Source organism: Eucalyptus grandis, chromosome 8 (genome assembly GCF_016545825.1).
Source record: "Eucalyptus grandis isolate ANBG69807.140 chromosome 8, ASM1654582v1, whole genome shotgun sequence".
NCBI classification, from domain to species: domain Eukaryota; kingdom Viridiplantae; phylum Streptophyta; class Magnoliopsida; order Myrtales; family Myrtaceae; genus Eucalyptus; species Eucalyptus grandis.
In genome coordinates, this window is record NC_052619.1 from 41,364,946 (window position 1) to 41,391,356 (window position 26,411).

A 26,411-nucleotide genomic window follows, 5' to 3' on the forward strand; every position below is an offset into this window, starting at 1 on the left:
ATTTAATTGGTAAAATTGAAAAGTTTAAAATTAAATTGATAAAAGTGTGATAAGTTGAGAAATTTTCGAACAATTGCCTTCTAAACGCGATAGATGGGTCGGGCACAGATGGTTGAACAGAGAGATGCGTGCAGCTTTTCTCCAAAACTAAACAACGGTCGAAGAGAGAGACGGTTGGGCGGGCGTGTGAATTTTCCCAAAAGCCGTTGTGGTCAGAAATCAATTTACTTTTGTTTAATTTTAATTCATCTGCCAGCGTATCGAGCCGTGAATGGATCTGATCAAGTAAATGCATGCCTCGTGTTAGCCAACGACGTGGCGCTTTGAGGTCACCAAATATTTTTCGAGAGAGAGAAGGTCAGATTTCTTTGGCCCTTACGTAGATATGCATAAACTGAGAGGATATTTCGGTCGATGCAATGACTATAGAGCAATCAGTCCAAATAGAAGTTTTTTTTTTAATGATCGGAATCGCCGTATGGCGGCAGCCCGGTGACGTAACCCTGTAGCGACCCGGGACCCACCTCCCAGACCACAGTTTAGTCGTACAAGCGAACGTAGGGATTTAGAGATTGAGCGCAAATCACGCGACCATGAGGTGGGTAGTCCTACTAAAAGTTTCTATTTCCTTAATATAAGAAACTGAAAGAAAAAACAAAACGGAATCAAAACGATGTTCATGTCTCGTTTTCTTCGCACAAAGAAAGTTGACAAATACAATGCCCCTCTCCCTTCCTCTCTCTCTCTCTCTCCTCTTAGTGCGAAAGTGGTGTCGCACAACTAACTAGAGAAAAACAGCTCATTCTCACCTCATTTCCACCTCTCCTCTCGCCAAACATTTGCCCACTACAATCGCTCCCCCATTGACCATCCTTCTCCGACCATCTTCTGTGGCTCGCCACCTGACCGCCTACTGCCGCCCGCCCATGGCCGCCGACCTCGAGTGGCCTTTCGGCGAGCTGCACGGCCTTGACGCCGACGATATCCGCGAGACGGCATACGAGATATTCTTCATGTCATGCCGATCATCGCCCAGCTTCGGGGGCCGGAGCGCTCTGAAGTTCCATCCCTCGATGTGGTATGAGCCCGAGCCTGGATCCACATCGTCCCAGGCCAATGGGGTGGGGATGGCCCCGAGCAGCCGGGTCAAGAGAGCCCTCGGGTTGAAGATGCTGAATCGGACGCCCTCGAAAAGATGGCCTTGGGCGCTGGGAGCCCGCCGAGGCCCCAGTCGTCGGCGGCGGCTAGGCCCCGGCGGCCGCTCACATCAGCTGAGCTGATGAGGCAACAAATGAGGGTGACGGAGCATAGTGATAACAGGCTCAGGAAAACGCTCACGAGAACCCATGTAGGCCATGTACGTAAGTCTCAAATTGCTTCATAATTCATCTCCCTCGTGTGGTATTCATGAAATTATGCAAAGCAATTTGTTTTCAATTGTCTTTCTTTTGTGAATTAGGAGATAGTAAATTGAATGTGAGAACAAGCATTTGCATGTTGAATTAGACTTGATCTTATGATACAACAAATGAAAATTGTAATAGTAGTTTTCATTTTTGAGTGACATATACTTTAATCAGTAGATACAAATCTTTCAAACTAGAATCTTGTATATGTCTTGGCTCATTCCTGTCACGTTCAATCTCCGTAGATTGGTAAGCGGGCAGAGACGATAATCCTTCCGCTCGAGCTTCTTCGCCACCTAAAACCATCTGAATACAACGACTCGAAGGATTATCATGCCTGGCAAACGAGACAGCTCAAGATCCTAGAAGCAGGGTTGCTTCTTCACCCGTCAATCCCGCTGGAGAAATTGAACGCGTTCGCAGTCCGCCTTGGAGAAATTATCCAAGCCGGCAAGACGAAGATCATAGTCATCGGGGAAAACTCAGACACCATGCGAAGCCTCAGCAATTCTGTGGTGTCATTATCATGGCGAAGCACAAACGGGACTCCTACTGACGTTTGCCACTGGGCTGATGGATTCCCTCTGAACATTCACCTGTATGTGACTCTGTTGAAGTCGATTTTTGACATCAGGGATGAGACTTTAGTCCTCGACGAGGTTGATGAGCTTCTTGAGCTCATGAAGAAGACATGGTCGATACTTGGAATCAATCCGCCAATACACAATCTGTGCCTAACGTGGGTGTTTTTCCAACAATACATCAGCACGATGCAGTTGGAACCGGAGCTTCTTTTCGCTTCGCATATCTTGTTGGCCGAAGTAGCGAATGATGCCAAAAAAGCAGGACCAAGATCCTCTATTCATTAAGGTTCTACTGTTAGCTCTGACCTCGATACGAGTGGTTGGAGAAGAGATTGGGTAACTATCATTACTACTTCGAGGATGGGAGGATGAACCTGATGGAGGATTTGCTGCCGTTGGCAGTGAGGGTGGCAAACATCTTAGGAGATGATGTAATGCTTTCCAGAGTAACAGAACAAGCGCAAGGTAATGCAGTGACCAGCCCTACCGGAGATCACGTGGATGGTTACATACGATCATCTCTGAAGAAAGCATTCGAAGGTGCGTAAGTGATTCATTTCTCCTTCATTTTGTGTTACCACGAGGGAGAAATTAAATTTTTTCCTTGTTATCGCTTGCATTAGATGGCTGAAACAGGATGTCAAGAACGCGGAATGGACACAAGACAAGATGAAAGTGAACGACTCATTCGATTGGCGAAAGAGACTGAAGATTTGGCTTTAAAAGAAAGAGGAACCTTCAGTCCTATTCTTAGAAAGTTCCATCCCGTTGCAACTGCAGTCGCCGCCGTCACATTGCACAGCTGTTATGGACTAATTCTGAAACAACATTTGACTTCTGCTTTGGTACTCGACAGTGAAATCAGGAAAGTACTGGAGAGTGCAGGGAAGCTAGAAAAAGTTTTGGCACAAATGGTGGTCGAGGACACCATAGAATGCGAAGATGGAGGCAAAATGATCGTGAGGGAAATGATTCCATATGAGGTTGAGTCGACCATGTCAAGGCTTCAAAAACAATGGATAGACGTGAGGCTCAGAAAGGCAAAGATTGTCTGCAGAGAGCAACAGAATCAGAAGTGAGTTCATTTGATAGTATATTCTCCTGAATAAAATTTACAACTGATTATAACAATTACTCATAACAAAAAGATAATGAGAAGTGTGGCCCGTGACAGACATGGAATCCGAAATCGAAGGCAAAGCCATACGTGGAATCAGCTGAAGACTTGATCAAGTTTGCTAAAGAAACCATGGACGACTTCTTTGCCATTCGAATGGAAACTACTGAGGATTTGGTGAATGATCTGGTGAACAGTTTAGGGAGTCTCTTTCAGGATTATGCTGCATTTGTTGCATCCTGTGGTAAGTGTCACCTGTCATATAGCTTGTCCTCGCTTATCACTCTGTACCTATTGCATTCTAATTGTTCATCCAAGTCGATGGTTGGCTTGACGTATGTTCATGCTTTAGTTTTACAATTTACACAAGGACTGCTAGATTCTTCTGGTTTTAATTAGCACAACTTGATTTCATCGTTTCTTGAAAATTTCCAATGCAGGGTCAAAGCAAAATTACATACCTGCTCTCCCTCCTTTGATGAGATGTCATCGAGATTCCAAGTTTGCCAAATTTTGTAGAAAGGTGACACCATGTAAGGTTGGCATAGAAGACCCAGCGAGGATGCCGGATGAGCGAAGCTGACCACCCTCATCCGTCAATGAGCGGGGGGACGCGACGCCTTTACATCCGCCTCAACACTTTGCACTATCTCCTTGCACATCTCCAATCCTTGGATGAGATGTCACTCTCTGGTGTTGGTTCCCTTGATCACAAATATTTCGGCAACAAGAAGCACCATAAGGACTGCGCTTCCTACTTTCAGAACACCTGTTCGGCCATACGTGAAGCCTGCCAACATGTTTCAGAAGTTGCTGCCCATCGCTTGATCTTCGTCGACTCTAACCATGTCTTCTACAATAGCCTCTACGTTGGTGAAGTCGCTAGTGCACGTATAAGGCCTACTTTGCGGACATTGAAGCAGAATTTGACTCTGCTTTGTGCAATTCTCATCGATCAAGCACACCCGCTAGCGATAAAAGAAGTCATGAAGGCCTCTTTCGATGCCTACCTTATCGTTTTGGTTGCGGGAGGGGACTCCAGGATTTTCTCCAGGTCGGATCACCGAATGATCAAGGAGGACTTTGAGTGCTTGAAGCGAGCATTTTGTGTATCTGGGGAAGGATTGATGAGCGAGGACGCAGTGGAGAAGGAGGCTGAGAGGGTGGAAACGGTGATCGCTTTGATGAGTCAACCAACGGACAAGCTAATCCAAGACATTAGTGCTATGATCCGTAAAATTGAAGAGAACGGAGCCGAGGATAGGAGGAACAATCAATCTGTGCCTCCGACAACAGAACGATGGAATACATCAGATCCAAACACGATACTGCATGTCTTGTGCCACAGGAACGATCAAGTAGCAAATCGGTTCTTGAAAAGGAAATTCCAAATAGAAAGATATTACCGATCTTATGCTAGTGATTGCGGAACAGTCAATTAGTGGTGCATCATCATTTGGGATATCTGAGAGAAAATCATGTCTTGTTGTTGGTGATTGCACTGGGAGGACTTTTCCCATTGAGGTGTTGAGATGCATGTGAGTTGTGTTAAAAAGTCCTATGTCGGAGAATTGGAGGGGGATCTTATTGCTTACATTGACGGGCTTGAATTTTGGCTCCTTCTTAATGATCTCCCAACCGAATGCGTCGAGCTTCTTCTGCGTCAACCCAACAAATGGTATGACTGGTCAGTCTACAACTGTTATGCTGTTTGGTGAATATCTTATGGAAGGAATCTCGCGACCAACTCGGTCCCAATGGCAACCTTCACTGTGCGGTCTGGCAAAAGAATTCAGGGGATGAAGGTGGGCATTGTTTGTTGTGGTCTTCACACGCAACAAAGTGGAGATTCAATTCAAGGCATCTTGATGCGGTGAAGAGTCTAACATCTTGAAGATGTGCAGCTTCTGCTGAATCAACCCTACACAAGGATGTGATTGTCTTTGCAGCTGAGCTTGGTATTTTAGTCTCCATCATATGCAATTTTCGTTTGTTGGTTTATCATATAGTCGAGTGAAGATGGGTCAATCATTTTTCGTTAATTGACATATACAACGATTGAATAATTTTTACAATGAGTTGCCAGAGTTTTGACCATCAGATAGTAAAAATCAATTGAGAACCAGGAGTGGTCATTCGAATGTCACTTTTGAACTCGATGGCATGCAAACCAGCAAAGAAAAAGCCGTCCGCGAATAGACTGCATAGAGATTTTATCTTCATATTCTTCCAAGAAGTATAAATATAGTCATGATCATCACCTGTGTATGTGAAGCCGCGCATTGTGGCGATGACGCCAAGAGCCATTCAAGTGCTGGATATTTTACACGTAGAGCTTAGGCTGTAAGCATTGTTTCAGAGTCATCTTTAGCCACGGCATTTTACCTATCACAGAGTTATGTCACCCGCGCTTCCTGGTTATGTACCTTCTCCAGCCCTTTCAATTCTTCCTTGAGCACCACCATTGAATCCGAGACCTCGGCACGATACACATAGAGTTTTGCCACGAACAGGAAGAACACAAAATTCAGGACGTTGAGCACCCCGAAGAAGGCATAGTAATAGTCCAGGTGCGACGCATTCAGGTTGTTTAGTATCCACCCATGGTGGCCGTGCCTCTTGGTGATGCGCGCGACTGTGGATAGGAGGAAGCTACTGAGGAAGTTCCCGACCCCCGAAGTGGCCATTGCATAAGACGTGCCCAAGCTCTTCATGCTCTCTGGCGCTTGGTCGTAGAAGAACTCGATCTTCGCTACTTCCAGGAAGGCATCGGCCGTTCCCATGAGCACGAATTGAGGAAGCAGAATGAAGATCGTCAGTGGGATTTGTCCCCCCGATTCAACCAACTTGTGCTCCCTAGCCACTCGGAGCCTCCATCTCTCGGTGAAGGACGCCACCATCATGATCACGATGTGGAGGATGAGGCCGATCCCCATCCGGTGGAGAAGACTAATGCCTCTCACGTTCTTGGTCCATCTTTTCATGATCTTGACGAAGAAGCGGTCATATAACACGACAGACACGAGCAGCGAGATAGTCACAAATCCAGAGAGACTCGCCGGGGGGATCTTGAAGCTGCCGATGCTTCTATCTAAGGTAGTTCCTTGCTTGACGAAGAGGGTATCGATTTGAGCCACCATGCAGCTCGGGACGAAAGTCGCGATCAGGATCGGGATCATCCGCAGCTTTTGTTTCGTCTCCTCAACTTGGGTGACCGAGCATAGCTTCCACGGAGAAGTCGTACCGGTTTGGACGCATGCTTTGTTCAAGAATCTGCATGGAGAGTGAGTCACACAGTTTATCAAAAGATTAACCCGGCAGCTGATGTATCAATATTTCAGATTGGAACACAGACGAAGTGGAAGTTGATGCAAATTATTACCTCAAGGTTGGTGTCGAGTCGATCCTGAATTTCCCCTTCTTGGCATACTCTTGCGGGTCAAGCTCATGAAGCACCTTCGGATCACTCGGGACCCGCACCCTCCACTTCCTCCCGGCGGCCACGATGACTCGGGCCATCCTCGTGAACGGGCTGCCTGCAGGCACCCGGTGCCGGTAATAAGGGGTCCCTGCGAGGAAGATCGCGATCGAGATTGCGAGCCCGAGGGTGGGGATCCCGTACCCGAGAGCCCAGCCCACATTGTCCTGAATATACACGAGAACGGTGTTGGCAAAGAGGGTCCCGAAGAAGATGCTAAACATCCACCAGTTGAAGAAGGAGAGCTTGTGGGCCTTCTCCTTCGGGTCGAAGTCGTCAAACTGGTCCGCGCCGATCGTTGAGATGTTGGGCTTGGTCCCACCGGTCCCGACCGCCAGCGTGTACAGCGCACCGTAGAAGACGGCGAGCTGCAACGTGGAGGCCTTCTGGCAATTGTTGACATTTGCTTCCGAGCAGTGAGGCGGCTTGAGGTGGGAAGCGAGACGGCCAGGGTCAACATGGACATGCCCTGCGTGAAGTAAGCTAGACGTGCTTAATCATCTCGTCCGCTACAAAAAATGAGTATCTTTTGCACTAGGAGCAATTGAATTGCTTCTCAATTAAGTGAACACATTGCTCACCACTGGATTCTACCCTTCTCACGTGAGAAAGAGGAGATAAGTGATTCGAATACCCACATTTTTAGGGAATTGAGATGGGGATGATTTAGCTTTAGATTTGGATTTTGACTCTCACGCTTTACATAAAAGCAAAGTAAAAGTTTGAAAGTGAGAGTTAGAATGTGAATAGTGTAAAACCGACTTAAAAAACAAAAAAATATGAATACATTGCTTGTTTCATGTACATAGAATTTATGTTAAATAAATAACATGGTGAAAAGAAAAAGTAAACACATTGCTTGTTTCCTATTATGAGCACTGTTCTTATATTTAAGATTGAATTTACATTTAATAAATAACATGGTGAATTTTAATTGGATGTTTAAATTTAATCTATAGCCTTTAGTATCTGTAGCTAGTGCATATTTTGTTGTATTAGTCAGTTACTAATTGTATAATTCAGTTTTAAACTTCCCAATTTTGTAAATCGTCCGTGATTCTTTACATCCTAAAATAGACAAAACAGCATTCTAACACGTATTCTCTGGGAAGTATGCGATGGAATAATTGACTAGATGACTGAACCAGGTTGGCTCTACTAGGATAAGCATGGACGACCGAGGAACATGCTGACAACCTCAGATTTGAGAGGGTTCAGACCTTCAAAACGGCGGTCCGATTTGTCTTCTTTATTCATTACTTATTATTAATTTATTTAGCACTACACAATTTTTCAGAAGCAATTTGAGCCCTTCACGGAAAATTATTCTCTTTTCTCAGCCGTGGACTTTTCAGATCACGTGGATTAATTGTTGAACATACTGAGATGAACAAAAAGAACAAAAACAAATTGGGGGAAGAATACATAATATTGTTTATTGTAAGCAGAAAATTGATAAATTCAAAAAAGTGATAATAAAAAATAATAATTGGAGGTGAGTTATAACTAATCGAATTTCTTTTAAGGTGATTAGCATTTCTTACTATTTGTTGGGTTTATCAAAAAATCGAGATAGCAAATAATAACGAAGTATCCAATGATGTCTGAAATGTTTCTAGCGATGTTCATGTGGTCGCTTTGACCACTAAGGTTTGAACCTCGTGGCCTAGCGTTGTGACAACAAATGCTGCAAGTCTTCGAGCTGAAGCCATTTATAGTGGTATGGATATAAGTTGCTAAATTGATATACCAAGGACTTTTTCAAAATAATACAAGCCAAATGGCATATTGTAATATATGGATTTCGCCGAACCTTGAATATGTAGCGGTCCGTGATGGATCAACGAGTTTGTCGTTGGACTATGTTGATGGCACCACTTGCGGCCATTTCATCACTGCCATTACTTGACCCAGATGTCACGTTTTGTGATGATCTTACGATGTACCCTTATAGTCACGGCTTTGCCACATCGAGACGATCCAATCATCGCATAACTTATTGTCTCATTGAAAATTTTCTTACGTAACACCACCCGCGACAACAAGGTTCATCCCAAATGACACGTCGCCAAGCTGTCTCTCATGCGGATTTCCGCCGTCTCTTATGCGTGCGTGCACAAGGCAAGGGGGACCGAAAATTTTCAGTCTATGCTCATGCAGGAACGAAGCATCCCCGGCCACGCCTTCCTCCTTGTTTAGCCGGTCAACCAAGAGGGAATTGTTGACCATACAGCCACGTCTCCTCTCTCTCTCCCTAGGTGGCCAGCGGATGAAGACTCTCACATGCAAGGGGACACGTTCTTGCATGCAGGGGCTGGACGTGGGAGCTGTCTTCATTTCCTGCTGCCATCGAATGCATGTTGTTGACTCGTGGAGTCAACAGCAAAAAGAGGAGACGCTGCCTTCTTCTCCATTCGGTGAAGGCCAAAGTTCTCTGCATTTTACAATTTCCCTGCCCAACGATGGCAGCAAATCTTCAGCCAAAACTCTTCCATAACTTGGCTTGTCCCTTCTTGCTCATCATCACGGACGTTGCACGCTATCTCCATCACTATCTCACCGTGCTATAGCTAGCCACCAGTCGTGCTCTGCCGTTGCGCCACCCAGCTCGCCTCAACCGCACCTGCAGCCCGTAGCTCACGGTTTACCTCGCCGTCGACGCCGCCGGACTTGAAGCAAGTCGATATCTACTAACCTATACAACGTGAACTCCATCATCGCTTGGTGAAATGCATCCCATAAACTAACGTTATTTTAGAGTACTCATGCCAAATTGTGAACTTAGAGGTCGTTGAATTGATTATGAGCTACGTGAGGAAGGATTTCACATCTGTTATGGTTGAGTTCAAATTAGGGACCTCTGTATGTATTGATTCTTGGTGTTTTCAAAGCTCTAAGATTTTATATGCAAACTATTTTGAAAATTTTAAAGGTGTACCGAATGTGGGACAACAAACCTTTCATGAAATCTAGAGTTCAAATACCAAGATGGATCAAGATTAAATTGTATCGTTCCACCCCTATCATTTTCCGGAAAAGTTACAGGCATAGACTTAAAATATTTTCACATTTCAAAACTTGAGATGTAATTTTCATCAAAACCATAAACATTTCTTGAAATATTGAAATCAACACATCGATGAGTTGATTATACGACGATGGAGTTCATGTTGTATAGGTTAGTAGATATCGATTTGCCTCAAGTCCGGCGGCGTCGGCGGCAAGGTAAACCATGAGCTACGGGCTACGGGCGTAGTTGGGTGAGCTGGGCGGCGCAACGACAGAGCGGGGACACGGCTGGTGGCTAGCTATGGCACAGTGAGCCAGCGATGAAGATGACGTGCGGCGTCAGTAAAGCCTAGCTATGGCACAGTGAGCCAGCGATGAAGATAACGTGCGGCGTCAGTAACGATGAATAACGATGAGCAAGAATGGACAAGCCCAGCTATAGAAGGTTTGGCTAAAGATTCGCTGCCGTCGTTAATGGGCAGGGAAATTGTAAAATGCAGACAACTTTGGCCTTCACCGAACGGAGAAGAAGGCAGCGTCCCTGCTTGTTGACTCCATGAGTCAACAGACATGCGTTCGATGGCAGCAGGAAATGAAGACAGCTCCACGTCCAGTCCCTGCATGCGAGAACGTGTCCCCTGCATGTGAGAGTCTTCATCCGCTGGCCACCTAGGGAGAGAGAGAGGAGACGTGGCTGCATGGTCAACAATTCCCTCATGCTTCGTTCCCGCATGAGCATGGACTGAAAATTTTCGGTCCCCCTTGCCTTGTGCACGCACGCATAACAGACAGCGGAAATCGGCATGAGAGACAGCTTGGCGACGTGTCATTTGGGATGAACCTCGGTCTCGCAGGTGGTATTACATAAGAAAATTTTCAATGAGACGATAAGTTATGCAATGATCAGATCGTCTCAACATGGAAAAGACGTGATTATGAGGGTACGTCGTAAGATCATCGCAAAATGTGACGTTTGGGTCTGGTAATGATAGTGATGAAATGGCAGCTGCAAGTGGTGCCATCAACATAGTCCAACGACAAACTCGTCAATCCGTCACGGATCACTACATATTCAAGGTCTGGCGAAATCCGGATATCACACATATGGTCCAATTTATGGAAGGATGGTTTAATAGGCTTTGCCTAGTTTGATGGTATTACCTTCGGTGAAACCAAAGAATTCACCGATGTGGGCTTTAAGTATTGGCAACAATAAGAAGATGAGAGAATGACTATTGTGGTGATGTCTAAGGTATTCTTTGTGTCAAACAATGCCGATTGGTGATTAGACATTGGTGCCACAAATCATATTTATGTGAATAAACATGTTCTTGTCTTACAAGAAGACTAAGGGAAAAGAGAAGCTCTATGTGGCTAATTCTACATTAGCAAATATTGCCGGCTGAGGAAAGGTGAATTTGACGTTCACCTCTAACGAAGAAATCACATTGCTAAATATGATGTGTGTATTGGAGATCCTTATAAATTTCATTTCTAGCCCCATACTTATCAAGAAGATTTTCAAATTTGTGTTTGAATCTAACAATTTTGCACTTTTCAAGGGGTGAAATGTATGTGGGAAAATGGTATTTGTTCAATGACCTAGTCAAAGCGAATGTAATTGTCATTCATGTAAACTCGAAATTCTTGTACCCAAAGGCTAGTAATAAAGAGAAGTCTTCAGTTTATACTATTGTCTCTCCTAATCTATGTCATGGTAGCTTAGGACACGTAAACTATGCTATAATAAAAAAGATAACAAACTTGGGACAAATTCCAATGTTTGAGCTGGATGCCCATTACAAGTGTGAGACTTGTGTTGAGGCTCAATTTGCTAAGAAATCTTTCGAATCTATTGAAAGAAGTGAACCTCTACAATTAATCAATAACGAGTTATGTGATTTAAAGTTTGTAGAAAGTAGAGGTCAAAACAAGTACTTCATTACTTTTGTAGATGATTGTACTCGATTTTGTTATTTTATCTATTGACTAGGAAAGATGAGTCAATAAGCATAGTCAAGTATAAAAACGAGGATGAGAACCAACTTGATAGATGAATCAAATTGTTTAGGTTTAATAAGGAGGATAATATAGTTCTTCCAGCTTAAATGAGTTGTGTGGTAGTTTGGGGATAATTCTCTAAACAACTACACCGTACACTCCATAGTAAAATAGAATTATTGAACGAAAGAATAGAATTCTAAAAGAGATGGCTAACGCCATACTCTTGAGTTTGGGTTTACCTTAAAATTTGTGGGGGGTGGGAGGTAATTTTAACTACAAACTCTATTCATAATAAAGTACCCCACAAGAAAATATGTAAGACTCTATATGAGTTATGGAATGGAAGGTTGTCAACGTATAATTTTTTGAAAGTATGGGGTGCCTAGCAAAAGTAGCGATTTTTCCTCTGAAACAAACTCGGTAAGGACCTAAAACGATCGATTGCATATTTATTGACTATGCTCAAAATAATAGCACATACAAATTTTTTGTTCACAAATCTGAAAATGAGGAAATTCATGCAAATATTATCCTAGAATCAAGGCATACTTAATTCTTTGAGAATATATATCCTATGAAAAGAAATTAAGGTGGACCTTCTTAGAAGAGATTTAGAGAATTAGAATCTAAGAATGATAAAGTTGAGACCAATGAAGCCAATCTTCAAAGGAGCAAGAGGTCATGGATTGATTAATCTTTTAGATCTGATTTTCTAACGTACATGTTAGAATACGAGCCTAAAATGTTTTAAGAGGCAATATCAACTCCAAATGCACCTTACTAGAAAGAAGCTATTGATAATTAGATTGATTCTATCATAAGTAATCACACTTGGGAATCGGTTGATCTTCCATCAAGAAATAAACCAATTGAATGTAAATGGATTTTCAGAAGGAAGTATAAAGCTAATGGTTCTATAGATAAGTATAAAGCTCGGCTTGTAACTGAAGAGTTTAGACAAAGAGAATGTCTAGACTACGTTGATACTTATTTATTTATAACAAGAATAACATCAATTAGGATGTTGATTGCTTGCAGGTCTATCATATGGATGCAAAAACTACATTCTTATATGGTGATCTTGACAAGGAGATTTACATGGAACAACCTAAAGGATTTAAGGTCAAAAGACAAGAACATAAAGTGTTTCAACTTGTCAAATCATTGTGTAGTCTTAAACAAACTCCTAAACAATCGCATGAGAAATTTGACCGTGTGATGATCTAAAATGGCTAAATAATTAATGGGCATGACAAATGTGTGCACATTAAATCCACGTCAATATGATATATACTTATTTGTCTATATGTCAATGATTTGCTAATTTTTAGAGATAATGCTGAAGTTATCAAAATCAGTAAGAGTGTTCTCAAGAAGAACTTTGAGATGAAAGACTTAGGTATTGCAGATGTTATACTCAGCATCAACATTCTAAGGAATTTAATGGTTTAGATTTAACACAATCTTATTACATTGAAAAGGTAATTAAGAGATTTAAAGATTTGCATTAAACACGAAGATAATCCTTTTCCTAACTTTGAGAAAGAATACTGAAACATTATCAAGCAGCTGGAGTACTCAGTAATCGGTAGCATTATATATATCATGAACTACACTAGATTGGATATTGTGCACTTAGTAAGAAAAGTGAGTCTGTATACAAGTAATCCTGGTCATGAGCATTAGAATGTGCTTCTAAGAGTGTTGGGTTATTTGTCTGTATACAAGTAATCCTGGTCATGAGCATTAGAATGTGCTTCTAAGAGTGTTGGGTTATTTACAAAGAACCAAACACTATGTCTTGCAATATGACAAATATCCTGCTATTTTGGAAGGCTATTGTAATGCCAACTAGATTTTGGATTCCTATGAATTGGAATCAACTAACAGATATATTTTATGTTAAAAAGGTGTCACGGTATTGTGAAATCCACAAAACAAACTCTAATAATGTGCTCCACAATGAAATCGGAGTTTGTTGCATTGGACAAAGCTATTAATTTTTAAAGGATGTTTCGTTGTAGCCAAAACCTATGCCTCCAATATGCATTTACTGTGACAATCATGCAACAATTGCAAGGGCACAAAATGTGACATATAATGATAAGTCTAAACACATTTGTTGTAGATATAATACTATAGGACTGTTGCTTTCAAACAAAATAATTTTTTTGAACTTTGTGAAGTTAAAGGAAATTATTGCAGATCTGCTAAGAAAAGATTTGTCAAGAGAGTAAGTAAACTAGGCATCAAGGGGAATGAGGTTAAAAGCCTTAACCCAATAAAGAGGTTTCAAGGTGGAAGCCTAACCTAGCAATTGAAGATTCTATGGACTAGGTTCAACATAACAACGTAAATTTTGGAAACTCTAGTGAGTGCACTGTCTCCCACTCCTATTATGCAACAATGCTTCCTACAAAGTTTTAAGGGCATGCTTTTGCATTTAATGATTCTTATAGCTTGGATTTCAATATCTTAGTAAGGTATGGTAGGATACCTTTAATAGAAATGCACCTATATGCGTGGAGTTAACCGATTCTATAAAAAAAATTTAGAGGCTAGATTTTTTAAAACAAGTATGAATTTTGAGAGATTCAGGGCTGAAAGAATGAACGCAACCAAGAACTAATCTTGATTCGGAAATATTCTATGTGAGATCTATTGTCTGGGCTTATGCTAACAACTAGCTGTTCAAGGCCTAGTCCACTAACTAATTAAATATATCCATTGTGCTTTCACTAACTAAGGTTTAAAACAAAAGGCTACCTATCTTGATGCAGTGTATTTTCATAGGCACATTTAGAATTTCTTGAGTCAAAATATTTTGTTGATTCATTAACGTGGGAGATTGTTGTAATTATGGTGGGTTAATGGATCAATGAAAGCGAGCAAAAACAAGATATGTTGTCTCCATTCATCTATCTCATTAATTCATGTATCTCTATTTAATTAATGTATCTCCTACATTCTTGCTTTCATTTAATTCATGGTTCATGTATTGCTTTTGTACATGAATTCTAAAACTCTATGAATATACTTGAAATTCTTCATTCCAAGAAGAAGCGAAAACACCTACATCTCCTCTCTTCAAGTTTCTCTAAGTGTACCGCTCTCAAAAAGTGTTCAACAAAATCCTATTGACACAAATAGGTTCAAGGTGTTCTATATTGGGAGGTATAATTTGTAAAGTTACATAACACCATTGATAGGAATCAAGTGCCTTAAGAAGATTAGGTTATCCATACCTAACCTTCAATTATTGTGTCTTTATGTTATATTTTCCCGAATTTATCAATTTTGTGGTTACAACAAACAATGTTAGGTATTAATTCCCCCAAAACATTTCTTCTTCTTTTCAACAACTTCAACATTAAAATTCATGTGTGGCATGAAATTAGAAAATTCTTGATCGGCAGATAAAAACAAGATTGTCCTCGAGTTCCATATGAAGTATGAGGAATTGGATCTTATGTACAACCCAAACTACTACAATTAGAGTATATAGCTAATGGGAATCAAGGTAAATTTTAATTTGTATGACAAGTTGTTGACTAGATGGAATCTATAAATAGCACTCCTAAGTCTCTTGATAAATTAAATTAATCTTGTTTTATTGGCACGTCTCGACAATAAATTTGATATAGTTTTCCAAAAGGACAAACCGTGAAGTATATTCTAGAATTTTTTTTTTTTTTTACACTATATCATTTATGTGCTTCCTCTAAACTTCTAAGATCGATTTTTACTACTAGTATATCTTGAAAAAAAAAAAAAAAAAAGCCAAGCTTCACTTGACCAACTCATATTCAAGTAATAGATTAGTCAAACTTGGTTCAAGCCCATAGTTCTTGAGTTTACCAAGGCCATATTTGGTAATTGGTCAAACGGTGCTAGATTATATTATGTTGTTCCTCAAAAAATAAAAATAAAAGAATACACATTTATTAGGTAACTCTTTTGTTTCTGAAAATAGATTTGGAATAGAATAAAATTGTAAAAAAAAAATCTTTATTTCTGAGAACAACTTCAGAATCAAGCTGGCATTGGCCTGCTAGACGACATTTCTATAATAGGAATAGAAATTTTATATAGTTAACAAATACATTTAAATACTCAAAAACTCGTCTAAGGAATAGAATATGAAAAAGGCATTTCCAAGCAAAAATTGTTTCAAAGAATAAAATGATTACCAAAAGGCACACTAAGTGATTCAAGTACTAACTACATATGCATGACATATGAACATTATGTATAGCTATAATATAGTTTTCGCATGATCATATTGCATTTTCAGAATTTGAATTCAAGCTTCAGCTGATCTCGAATTAGAGGAATCAAGCTCCAATTGTGCATCCGGCTGGGCACAATCGAGCTGATTCAAGCTCGATGTTAATTAAATTTCCTCTTGTCGACTCCAATTATATCCTTTGCTTTTTCAAGGACGAATTTAAGGCCGGCTCAGCATGATTTTCACATGTTCAATTCGATGACGACTCTCTACATAGGAACACTAAAAGGAAAGTTATCGCGGGGTTTGACAATGACTATAAAAGTTTCCCCCACACGCTTCGATGGCAATGCGGATAGCACATACCATGAGATAGATGGCGGATGCGATGACGAAAGTCCAGTATCGGCCAAGATGGGCGTCCGCCAAGTATGCGCCGAGGACAGGCATGATCCAGACCATGCCGACCCAGTTGGTGACGTTGTTGGCCGACTTGACCGTGCCCTGGTGGAGCTTCTTGGTCATGTAGAGCACGAGGTTGGACGAGATTCCATGGTACGCCATTCGCTCGAAGACTTCGTACACTGCTTCCAATTCAGTCAACAAGTCAAAGCAAAGACTAACGAAGCAAAATAATATATATTATAAAACAAGTCAAATTGCATGACTGCTCAAGGATAATATACAAAGGGTTTTAGATTTTTCGCTTAAAAAAAGTTTATTTAGACAGATTCGAAAGATAGCAATACTAAAAAATGATTATCAGAGAAATACGACATGAGCTCATGCGATCCGGTGGATTTCATTGAAGTCGACTTACTTTGTAAGTTTAAGTGTAATAAATGACCATAAAGTCATGGAGAATGAAGGGGAGCAGGGCTTGCGTGATTTAATGGACAAAATGACAAAAAGGACTGTCGCTATGAAGATGCATTATGAGAGGAATCTTGGAAAAAAATGGGGTCAAATAGATGCCTCGAATCTCTTCTTTATGATTTGGAGTTAGTGTTTTCTTTTTTTTTTTTTGGCAAGGGTTTGGGTGGGGGGGAGAAGTTAACGCCAGCTAGCCTTTTCGCTGTCTAGGATTAAGACTAAAGCTGAAAATTAGGGACAGAAACGATATGACAAATGGGCAAATTTGTGGTTGATTATTCTATTGGGAGAAGGTATCATTGGCTCTCTTCAGTATCTTCTGCATATATCTCGACTGGTTATGATCTCTCTAGGGTAGAATTTTCTCACGAGGAAGTCAAAAGTTTTAGGTTCGAGTTTTGTACTTACTCTAGATAAAAATGTGGATCCAAAGCAAACGGAAGCTTCTCATCTTTCTTGACTTTCAAGACAGTGGGATGATGATACCCTAGCCAATTTATGGTGGTATCATTCTGATTACAATTATCAATAATTGTACAAAGTAGCATATTCTAGACTTTGTAGATGCCAAAGTACTTTCAGTAGGTTGAAAAAATTGAATTGGAAATTAAATATGAAGATATGCTAGCTAATTAACTATTTATGGGGCAGAAATTGTTTACTTTTCTGGAGAATAATAATGGCCACCGGTACCCTATCTGAAAATTGGAAAGTGTCTTTATTGTGTATCTTAATCGACATCAATTATATTTTCATGGGTCCACATTGGGGCACGGGAAAAATGCGAATGGTCCACATTCGGTATGTATGTTTCAATTGCGATTGAATTTGTCTGTCATATTAGAGATCACACGTTTTCCATTTTTTTTGCGCGAACTTTCATATATATGCACAGTTCTCTTCCACGAAACTAAGTTTAAATTTGAAATATTGATGACCAAGATGAAGTATTCTACGACATGCCAGGGAGAGCACACCAGCAAAGGATGGACAGAGAGAGAGAGAGAGAAGCAAACAAGCACGAGGCACAACCGCCAAAGCAACAAGATGAAGAAAGAAAGTATTACTTCAGCCGCTTATGTCTGTATTTCGCAATTCAACGATGATAATGGGAGGTTGTCGGTTAGATTTAACTTTCCAGCTGCGCTCAAAACCCAACAGGAGGCATTGGAAGAGCATGATGATGCATTGCAAGGTTCACCACTTAATCATCAAGAAAGTCCAGGAAAGAAAATCAAAAGGGAAAAAGAAGCTCCAAAGTATGTGGAAGAGCATGATGATGCATCCCAACCAATCGACAACCCCCCAAAAAAATCACGTCAGCAGGCGCAAGAAAACAAGAACTCTCTTCAACCCTTGAACACAGACTTCCTATTGTTCCCATTTAATATGCAGAGAGAGAGAGAGAGAGAGAGAGAGAGAGAGAGAGAGAGAGTACCAACGACGAAGGAGCAGGCGGTCCATCCGCCGCGCTTCGACCGAAGGACAGGATTCCCTCGGAGATCAACAGTCCCATCTTGGGTGTAATCATCAACTCCTTCTTCCACCAGTGACATTTTCTATATGTATAACATACGAGTTTGTGTTTCTCTGGTTGTTGCACAGTACAAGCTCTTCTGTACTAAAACCTATCTTCTGCGAAGAACTTAGCAATCCCAAAGCCACCCCTTTATAGCCCTCCGCAGATTCGAGTGTCTCTCTCGCTCGCTCGCTCGTTCGCTCCAGTTGATTTGACTTCCCCATCTCTTACCTCGCACGGCTTGCAATTATCAAAGGTATCCCGATCGGGAAATGACACAACCACCCTCCCCAGGAATTATAATCCAAGACCTCTCGATATTGTCAAGAAGAGATCATCTGATGCCTAAAATTTCTAACATAGGTATTAGCCTGCGGTCAATAAGGAAAATCTTTCGAGCAGTCTTTTTATGCTTCCTAAAGGTAATTTAGAATTGGGCATAACCTGTCACTGCCACGGCGGATGAACAATGCATTTTTTGTAGTATTATTACAAATAAGATTTGTCAAAGGGCGCATCTTACATAAGCCGAAATGATCAACATGAGTATTCGTGAGGATTTGTATGTCAAATCTTATTTATAAATAATATCACAAGTGCATTGCTCATTCGGCATGGCATTGATAGGTTATGCTCAATTCTAAATTAATGAATAATCATGTTGATCATTTTGGCCCATGTAAGATGCGTTGGATCATTTCAAAATCGTGCATATACTTTGAACGCTCCTTTATGGACTCTACCCAAGCTGAAGACGTTGCTGGCCCGTTCATCACTTGCATAATGATTTTATAGGGGTGCGTTGTTAAGTTATTTGGACTTGGCATATCGGGGCAGGATTGCATGACCTAACTTTCTGGCAAGCACAATCGCAACCCCTTCAAATGGAAAAAAGGTATTTTATCGTCGGTCACACCACGTCTGAGTGCCGACCCAATTGGTAACGTTGTTGGCCGACTTGACCATGCCTTGGTGTAGCTTCTTGGTCATTTAGAGCACGAGGTTGGACGAGATTCCATATTACGCCATCCTCTCGAAGACTTCGTACACTACACACAATTCAATGAACAAGTCAACGCAAAGACCAACGAAGCCAACCTATATATAATAAAACAAGCCAAATTGAATAATGGCGACCAGGCTCTATCCGATCTGCACTACTGCTCAAGGATGATATGCATAGGATTATCGATTTTTTTGGTAGAAAAAGTTTGTCCAGACAGAGTCAAAGAATAGCAAGACGAAAAAATGATCATCAGAAACATGAAATGACGCAGGCTATCGTGATCTAGTGGATTCAATTGAAATCGGCTTACTTAATACTATGTTTAAGTGTAATAAATGACCAATAAAATCATGGAAAATGAAGGGAGGAAAGTGAGAATACACAGCGGGCAGCTTGCGTGATTCAATGGACAAGATGAATTTCTTTTTTAAACCTCTTTCTGAAAATAAAAATAAAAATAGATATGGCAAAAAATAAAATAATTATTATGTGCACCCTTATTAACCAGCTTCTCCATGTCTCACCATCATATAGTATAATTGTCGTATATATAACATTTTTCCTTTCTACATTTGCCTATTATTTTGTTCTCTAATAGTTGTTAGATGTATGCTTCGAGAAAAAAAATTCATTGAATTGAAAACTCCAAATAGAGAACTCATAGAGAATTGTGTCTTGTTGTTGGAGATTGCATTGGGAGGAATTTTCTCATAAGGTGTTGAGATGTGTGTGTGAGTTTTGTTAAAAAAAGTCCTACATCGAAAAATTGATATGGCGTAAAGCAGTCAATAATCTTGTTTGCATCACAAGCTTCAACCTTTTAGTAGAGGTGGATCCAATTGCTTATATATGACAAGTTCGAATTTTGGCTCCATATTGATGATCTCCCAACTGAATACATCGAGTTTCTATTGCATCAACCCAACAAATGGCATTAATGGTCAGCCTCTAATCCGTGCTGCTTTTTGGTGAATACCTTCCTGAAGGAATCTCACCACCAACGCCGTCCCGATGGCAACCTTCATTGTCTGGTTTGACGAAAGAATTCAAGGGTGAAGGTGAGCATTGTTTGTCGTGGTCTTCACACGCAACAAAGTGGAGATTCAAGTCAAGGCATCTTAAGGCGTTGAAGAGACTAACATCCTGAAGATGTCAATCTTCTGTTGAACCAACCTTGTACAAGGATGTCAATGCCTTTGCAGCTGAGTTTCGCATTTTAGTATCCATCATATGCAATTTCGTTTGTTGTTTTATCATAATAGTTGTGTGAAGATGGATCAATCATTTCTCGTTAACTGACATTTACGACGATTGAACTTGTACAACGAATTGCCAGAGTTTTGACCATCTGATACTGAAAGCAATTGCGGACCAAAAGTTGTCATTCGAATGTCGCCTTTGGGCTCGACGGCATGCAAACTAGCAAAGAAAAAGCCGTACAGTGAATGGACTGTCTAGAGATTGTATCTTCATCTTTTTCCAAGGAGAATAAATATTATCTTCTCCATCATCATCATTTGCGTATAAATGTAAAGCTGCACATCGTAGCGATGACGCCAAGAGCCATACAAGTGCTGGATATTATACACCAGGCAGAGCTTTAGACGAAAACCATTGTTTCAGTCATCTTTAGCGGCGGCATTTTACCTACCACAGAGTTATGTCACCGGCACTTCCTGGTTATGTACCTTCTCCAGCCCTTTCAATTCTTCCTTAAGCACCACCATCGAATCTGAGACCTCGGCACGATACACATAGAGTTTCGCCACGAACAGGAAGAACGCAAAATTCAGGATGTTGAGCACCACAAAGAAGGCATAGTAATAGTCGAGGTGCGATGCATTCAGGTTGTTTAGTATCCACCCATGGTGGCCGTGCCTCTCAGTGATATCTGCGACGGTGGATAGGCAGAAGCTGCTAAGGAAGTTCCCGACCCCAAAGTGGTCATTGAATAAGACGTGCCCAAGCTCTTCATGCTCTCCGGCGCTTGGTCATAGAAGAACTCGATCTTTGCTACTTCCAGGAATGCATCAGCCGTTCCCATGAGCACGAATTGAGGAAGCAGAATGAAGATCGTCATTGGGATTTGTCCTCCCGATTCAACCAAATTGTGCTCCCTAGCCACTCGGAGCCTCCATCTCTCGGTGAAGGACGCCACAGTCATGATCACGATGTGAAAGATGAGGCCGATCCCCATCCGTTGGAGAAGACTGACGCCTCTCGGGTTCTTGGTCCATCTTTGCATGATCTTGACGAAAAAGCGGTCGTACAACACAACAGAGACGAGCATCGAGATGGTCACGAATCCAGATAGACTCGCTGCGGGGATCTTGAAGCTGCCGATGCTTCTATCTAAGGTAGTCCCTTGCTTGACGAAGAGGGTATTGATTTGAGCCATCATGCAGCTTGGGACGAAAGTCGCGATCAGGATAGGGATCATCCGCAGCATTTGTTTTGTTTCCTCGACTTGGGTGACCGAGCATAGCTTCCACGGAGAAGTCGTACCGGTTTGGACGCATGCTTTGTTCAAGAATCTGCATGGAGAGTGAATCACACAGTTTATCAAAATGTTAACTCGAGAGCTTATGTATTTCAGATTGAGACACAGAAGAAGTGGAGATTGATGCAAATTACTACCTCAAGGTTGGTGTTGAGTCAATCCTAAATTTCCCCTTCTTTGTATACTCATGCAAGTCGAGCTCATAAAGCTCCTTCGCATCGCTCGGGACCCGCACCCTCCACTTCCTCACGGCAGCCACGATAACCCGGGCCATCCTTGTGAACGGGCTGCCCGCAGGCACCCGGTGCCGGTAATAACGGGTCCCTGCGAGGAAGATCCCGATTGAGATCGCGAGCCCGAGGGTGGGGAGCCCATACCCGAGCCCAGCCTACATTGTCCTGTATATACACGAGGATGGTGTTGGCAAAGAGGGTCCCAAAGAAGATGCTGAACATCCACCAGTTGAAGAAGGAGAGCTTGTGGGCCTTCTCCTTCGGGTGAAAGTCGTCGAACTGGTCCGCGCCGATCGTCGAGATGTTGGGCTTGGTCCCGCCAGTGCCGATCGCCAGCGTGTACAGCGCGCCGAAAAAGACAGCAAGCTGCAACGTGGAGGCCTTCTTGCAATTGTCGACGTTCGCCTCTGAGCAGTGAGGCGGCTTGAGGCCGGGAAGCGAGACGGCCATGGTCAACACCAACATGCCCTGGATGAAGTAAGCTAGACATGCTCAATAATTCAATCCATGACGAAAAAGAGTATCTTTTGCACGAGAACAAGTCGATCTCTTTTCAATTAGGCAAACACATCGCTCGTTACCTATTGGTGAGCAATGTTCTTATATTTAACATCGCATTTACATTTAATAAATAACATGGTGAATTTTAATTGTGCATTTAAATTTAATCTATAGACTTTAGTATCTCTAGTTTATGTGTAATTCAGTTTTAAACTTCCCGATTTTCGAAATCCCCCATGATTTTTTACGTCCTGATACAGACAAAACAGTATTCTAACATATATTCTCTTGGAAGTATGCGATGGAATAGTTGACTAGATGACTGAACCCGTTGGTTTCAACCTGGATAAGCATGGACGACTGAGGAACATGGCGACAACCTCCGTTTTGAGAGCGGTCAGACCTTCGAAACGGTGGTCCAATTTTATTCATTAATTATTATTAATATATCGAGCAGTATAGGATTTTTTCAAAACATTTTGAGCCCTTCACGGAAAATTATTCTCTCTCTACCTTGGACTTTTCGAATCACGTGGATTTAGAAATTGGAAAAGTCTTTGGTCGGCAAATGAACACAAAATTGTCCTCGAGTTCAAATGGAGCACGAGGAATTGGATCTTATGTACAACCCAAAACTACTACAATTATAGCATATAGCTTAGAAGAATCAAAGTTAAATTTTAATTTGCACAAAGGGAATCCCTCGTGTTTAACGAGATGCCGACTAGCATGGAATCTGTCGACAGCACTCATAAATCTGTTGATAAATTAAATTAATCCCTCATGCATATGAATATTATGAATAATCAACTGATATAGCTTTAAAAGATTCATATTATATTTTAAGAATTCAAAATTCGAGCTCAAGCCGATCTCGAACTAGACGAATCAAGCTCCGATTTTGCATCCACCAAGGTGCAATCGAGCGGATTCGAGCTCAAGTATTAATTAAATTGTATCGACTCGACTCTGATTATATCCTTTGTTTTTTCAAAGGACAAAATTCAGGCCGGCTTAGCACGATTTCCACATGTCAATCCAATATCGACTCTCCATATGGGAACATTAAAAAGGTTATTGCCGAGTCTGATAATGACCGTAAAAGTTTTCCCCACTCCAACGGAGAAGTGGGTGGCACATACCGCGAGATAGATGGCGGACGCGACGATGAAGGTCCAATAGCGGCCGAGATGGGCGTCCGCGATGTACGCGCCCAGGACAGGGTGATCCAGATGGTGCCGACCCAATTGGTAACGTTGTTGGACGACTTGACCGTGCCTTGGTGTAACTTCTTGGTCATGTAGAGCACGAGGTTGGACGAGATTCCATAGTACGCCATCCTCTCGAAGACTTCGTACACTACACCCAATTTAGTCAACAGTCAACAGTCAACGCAAAGACTATCGAAGCCAACCAATATATATATATATATATATATATATATATATATATATATATATATATCATAAAACAAGCCAAATTGGATAATTGCGGCCAGGCTATATCCGCTGTGCACTACTGCTCCAGGATAATATGCATAGGATTATCGATTTTTCGCTCATTTTTTTTTTGTTCAGATAGAGTCGAAGAATATGGCAAGACGAAAAAACGATCATCAACACGACATCATGCGGGCTTGCATGATCAGTGGATTTAATTGAAATCGACTTGCTTAATAATATGTTTAAGTGTAATAAAAGGACCAATAAAATCATGGAAAATTGAAGGGAGGAAAGTAAGAGGTACACAACGGGCAGCTTGCGTGGATCAATGGACAAAATGACAAAGGAGATTGTCGCAATGAACATGAATTATCAGAAAGGAATCTTGGAAGAAATGGGGCCATAATATATGGTTCGGATTTCTTCTTTTATGATTGGAGTTAGTGTTTTTCTTTTCTTTTTTAATATATTCGATTTGGAGTTAGTGTTAGGCAGCTAGCTTTTTCGCTGTTCAAGATTAAGACTGAAAGCTGGAAAATTGGGGACAGAAAAGATGTGACAAATGCGCCTATCTGTGGTTTGATTATTCTATTTGGGAGAAGGTATTACTGGCTCTCCTCAGTATCTTCTGCATATATCTCGACCGGTCATGAACTCTCTAGTGTAGAATTTTCCCAAGAGGAAGTCAAAGTTTTCGGTTCGAGTTTCGTACTTACTTTAGATAAAAAAATAAATCCAAAGCAAATGGAAGCTTCTCATCTTTCTTGACTTTCAAGACAGTGGAGTGATGATGCCCTAGCGAATTTATGGTGGTATCATTCTGATTACCACTGTCATGGATAGTAAAAAGTAGCATATCCTAGATTCACAATAATGGGATTTAAGGATGACTTTGTAAATGCCAAAGTACTTTCAGTAGGTTGAAAAATTGAATTGCAGATTGAATATGAAGATATGCCAGCCAACCAACTATTTATGGGGCAGATCTTGTTTACTTTTTTGGAGAATAATAATGGCCACTGGTACCCTATCAGAAAATTGGAAAATTGTCTTTATAGTGTATTTTGTAGCTCAACCTACTTCTTCTGCAGAGTCTTAAAGCCATGGAGAAGAGACTTCTCATATATAGTTGCTTTCACTCAATCTTTACACCCACTTTGGAAGGAGCGATGTCTGCACGATCCTAATTATCTGAATGGAAGTCAATCGTATTTTTGCGGGTCCACATCGGGGTCCTCCAAAAATGCGAATGGTCCACATCCAATGGGTATTTTGCGACTGCAATTGAATTTTTTCAGTGTATTATTGTTCATACGCTTTTTCCTTTTTCTGCGCGAACATTGGTCTTTATGCACAGTTCTCTTCCATGAAACTAAAGGTTAAATTTGAACTATTGATAACGCAAATGAAGTATTCTACAACATGCCGAGGAGAGCACACCGGGAAAGGATGGACAGAGAGAGGGATAGAAAAGCGCGAGGCACAACCTCCAAAGCAACAAGTTGAAGAAAGAAATTATTACCTCAGCCGTCTATTATCATGTCTGTATTTCGCAATTCAATGATAATAATAGTGCTTGTCGGTTAGGTTTAACTTTCCAGCTGCGCTGAAAACCCAACACGCGGCATTCACTCATTGCAAATTTGCAAGGTGCACGACTCAATCATCAAGAAAGTCCAGGAAAGAAAATCAAAAGCAAAAAAGCAGTTCCAAAATATGTGGAAGAGCATGACGATGCATCTTAACCAATCAACACACCCCAAAAAGAAGCACATCAGCAAGCGCAAGAAAACAAGAACTCTCAACCCTCGAACACAGGCTTCCCATCATTCACTTGTAATATGCGCACGGAGAGAGAGAGAGAGAGAGAGAGTACCAACGACGAAGGAGCAGGCGGTCCATCCGCCGCGCTTCGACCGACGGACAGGATTTCCTCGGAGATCAACGGTCCCATCTTGGGTGTAATCATCAGCTCCTTCTTCTACCAGTGACATTTTCTTTTGTGTATAAAGATATGAGTTTGTGTTTCTCTGGGTGTTGCACAGTACAAGCTCTTCTGCACTAAAAGCTATCTTCTGCCAAGCGCTTCGCAACGCTAAAGCGACCCTTTTATAGAGCCCTCCACAGAGTCGAGTCTCTCTCTCTCTCTCACTCGCTCGCTCCGGTTCGGTTGACTTTTCTCATCTCTCACCTCACACGGCTCACGCGGTTCGCGATTATCAAAGGGTATCCCGATTGGAAATGTCATGAACGCCCTCCCCATGTCGACCTTCTACTTTTGTCGTCTTCTTGCAATTTACTTTTCCTATGTTCTTTAAGAGATGTCACCTCGGATGTGAGTCTTAAATATGTGATAATGGCCATTTTTATTATGGACGAGTTTAGCGGATCTGACTGTCACATGGGTGGCCGAGGATAAACCTATAAACTAGTCATCGTCAAGAAAATATCATCTTATGCCTAAAATTTCCAACATAGCTGGTTAGCCTGCGGTTAATAAGGAAAATATAT

At 41.4% G+C, this 26,411-nt stretch overlaps 1 protein-coding gene, 1 non-coding gene and 1 pseudogene across 2 annotated transcripts; 1 reads left to right on the forward strand and 2 right to left on the reverse strand.

Annotated features, from left to right (window-relative positions):
- Nucleotides 1-926: 926 nt before the first annotated feature.
- On the forward strand, nt 927-5,187 carry LOC104417197. The gene is made up of 5 exons (XR_005545650.1): nt 927-1,357; nt 1,652-2,530; nt 2,627-3,065; nt 3,165-3,351; nt 3,548-5,187. It is a non-coding gene; the product is annotated as a protein unc-13 homolog (transcript).
- Nucleotides 5,188-5,503: 316 nt separating this feature from the next.
- Nucleotides 5,504-18,368, reverse strand: LOC120287236 (annotated as a pseudogene).
- A 2,129-nt stretch (nt 18,369-20,497) lies between these two features.
- On the reverse strand, nt 20,498-26,068 carry LOC104414447 (protein NRT1/ PTR FAMILY 5.2). Its single transcript, XM_010025568.3, is given in 6 exon segments — nt 20,498-21,160; nt 21,163-21,758; nt 21,862-22,104; nt 22,106-22,425; nt 23,601-23,817; nt 25,777-26,068. Coding segments are annotated over 6 exon segments (1,680 nt in total). The 5' UTR covers nt 25,803-26,068; the 3' UTR covers nt 20,498-20,882.
- Nucleotides 26,069-26,411: the final 343 nt, after the last annotated feature.